Source organism: Lactuca serriola, chromosome 8, assembly GCF_051521515.1.
Source record: "Lactuca serriola cultivar US96UC23 chromosome 8, Lser_US96UC23_V15, whole genome shotgun sequence".
In the NCBI taxonomy this organism is placed as follows: Eukaryota; Viridiplantae; Streptophyta; class Magnoliopsida; order Asterales; family Asteraceae; genus Lactuca; species Lactuca serriola.
The window spans coordinates 182421009-182423754 of NC_136415.1; the positions used below are offsets into that span (position 1 = coordinate 182421009).

The 2746-nt window shown below is 33.9% G+C and overlaps 1 protein-coding gene across 1 annotated transcript; it reads right to left on the minus strand.

The window, feature by feature from the left end:
- Positions 1 to 422: 422 nt before the first annotated feature.
- LOC145069942 (annexin D3-like) lies at positions 423 to 2382 on the minus strand. The gene is made up of 6 exons (XM_079016880.1): positions 2267 to 2382; positions 1914 to 2059; positions 1597 to 1827; positions 1306 to 1518; positions 1033 to 1122; positions 423 to 951 (listed from the first exon to the last, which is right to left on the minus strand). Exons 1-6 carry the CDS (start codon positions 2340 to 2342, stop codon positions 505 to 507), a joined length of 1203 nt encoding a protein of 400 aa, XP_078873006.1. The 5' UTR covers positions 2343 to 2382; the 3' UTR covers positions 423 to 504.
- Positions 2383 to 2746: the final 364 nt, after the last annotated feature.

Sequence of the window (2746 nt, forward strand, 5' to 3'; positions counted from 1 at the left end):
ATGATTTTCATAATTATATGTATATTAAATAATATCCATAATTATAATTCTCTTTTTATGGAAAGTAATTGAATCCGTCATTAATATCAGCAATAACATTTTTTTAGAATGAATTCGCATTTAGATTTTTATATATAAGTTCGTATTTTGTTTCAAGACTCATTCACTTAAAATACAATAAAGTTGCATGGAATATGAATATTGAGAGTATATTCTACTAAAACACATTATTGTTGACATTAATGACGAATTTAATTAGTTCTCATAAAAATGAGTTATAACTATGAATAAATTTAATATACATATAATTATTATTAAATTATTATTGATGCATTCTAGCACACAATAGATGTGAGAAACATTTGAACCTACCTATCTCTCTCTCTCTCTCTCTCTCTCTCTCTCTCTCTCTCTCTCTCTCTCTCTCTCTCTAAAACCCTAACTACTAAATTCAAAATTTTCCATTTAAAACCATTAACTAAACTACTAGAAATCTTGGCATTATCATCCATCAAAACCCCTCACTAATCCGTCACTAAAACCCTCAACGTGCAACAGATAACATCCGTTGCCAGAAGGCTCTTGGAGGTTTTTAACGATATAATGTTGGTTCACACCACAGTTCGGTCCAGCAAATACATCATGTTTATCTCCAAGGATTCGTTTGTACAGGTACACAAGAAAAAGACCTGCTCTCTGAATATGCTTTCTAGTCTTCTGTAGAATTGTGGTCAACTGCATTGTCAAACCAACATGTCCCAACAATGCCATCAAGAAGTCCTGATAGTTTCCGGAGGTATTGCATTTAATTGCATTGTCAAGGCTTGTTTCGGTCATCTCAAAATATGCTTCTCTCACTTTCATCAGATCTATTTCAGCCCGACGCACAATCACTCTTATAAGCGAATCATGATCTACACCTGCGGGACAGGAAAGTGCAGCTCTGATCACCTGTCCACCATCCAAACAACAGATGTTAAGCTTTCTAGCCTCGGTGAATATTTAAAGCAACTTCCAACATATTTGAATCACCTCCGCCAAATATTTCTCAGGGGAAACAATGCATCTAATCATAATTTTCACCAAAGATTCCAACATCTCATCCCCAAAATCCTTGATATCCTGTAAAAATAATCAAAATTGATGTAAACCTTTATAAAAGAATCCATTCTTTGACTTTGAGTTATCAAAATCAATCAGCATATTTTTGGATACTCAATTTCCAAAGTGAAAAGGTGATATATATTCTAATTACGAAGTTAAGAAGTTCAACAAAATGGTTGTCAACAGGTTAAGACACAAAACCTCCGAAATGGGATTTCCATATTTTTGATGGTAAGATTCGAAAATTGCTTTGAGCTCCAAGAAGCTCCTCCAGCTAAATATTGAGCCAAAATCAAGTTCATATATTTCTTTGGACTCAATAGCTCTTCTTAATTTGGTTGTGTCATCATTTACCGAATCCAAATCTACAGTTGGCAAACTTTTCCTGAAAGGCATTATAAACCGAAGTAGATTCTGCATAATGGAAACGAGTTGTTAAAAATGAGAGTTTATCTGATCCAAACAGACACCAAATCAAGAACTCGTGAGTACCAATACAAATGTTCGTGGGACAATATCAGAACTCATGTCTTGATGGAAGTTAGATTCAAATAGGGAATTGTAGCAGTCTCTTATAGCCCTCCAATGGGATGGAGACGATGTAACACAGATTTCGATGATTATTGCTAATTCATTCATGCCTATTTGCTTTGAATTCAACACTTTGTGGAGTATCCTTGCATCCCTTTCTAGTGGTTTGCATGTCCACAACATCACTGCTCTCTGTTATGCAAATTCAAGAATTCAACTTTACCTAAAATTAATGTGTATTTTCTTTTTCATATATTGAGATGCAAAAAACAACATACACCAAAATCACCAGAAAGCTTAGAATTGAGAGAATCAATGAGAGATTGGTTGTATAATTCCTGATAAGTGTCTCCAATGTTCTTTCTTTGTGCTGCATTCCTACGACCCAATAGTTTAATCACAGCCTTCTCATCGGTTATACATCCTGACATCACTCCCCATCTTGTTAATTAGTTAATATTCTATCATTTTATTAAGAAAAACGAAAACTTGACAGAAGTAAAAAATCCACACATTTTCTGGATCTGGACAAAACCCAGATGAGAAATGGAATATGGGATGGGTATCCTAAACTATCAAAAATAAAAATGCGATGCAAACAATCAAATCAGTGATGGCAGAGAGATGGTACCTTGGAACGCTTTTCTGAGGGTTTCAGAGTCTTGGGCAGGAGAAGGAACTTGTTGCGGTAATTGAAGAGTAGCCATTGGTTTTGTTGCTTTTTTGCTTTTTCCGATTTGTTGCTGCTTGTCTATGAATCCTCTGCATGTATCAATATATATTGAATGATATTAGGGCTTCTCCAACCGCCGCTGATACATACCATGCAAATATTTCGTGAAAAACTAATTCAACCAAATATTATGGCTATTATTCAACACCATATATGATCTCTATATACTTCTATATCTATATACTATACTAGCGTTTACCTGTGACAAACGACAAGTGCGAATAATTTCTTTCGGAAATTAGTGTTCAAAAGGGATTAGTGTTTTTGCGCAAATAGATTATTACATCTATATATTTAGAACGAAGCATTATTTTCGATACAAAAAGGATTATATGATAAAACATGGAATTTTAATACCTATCTATTTTCATTTTATTT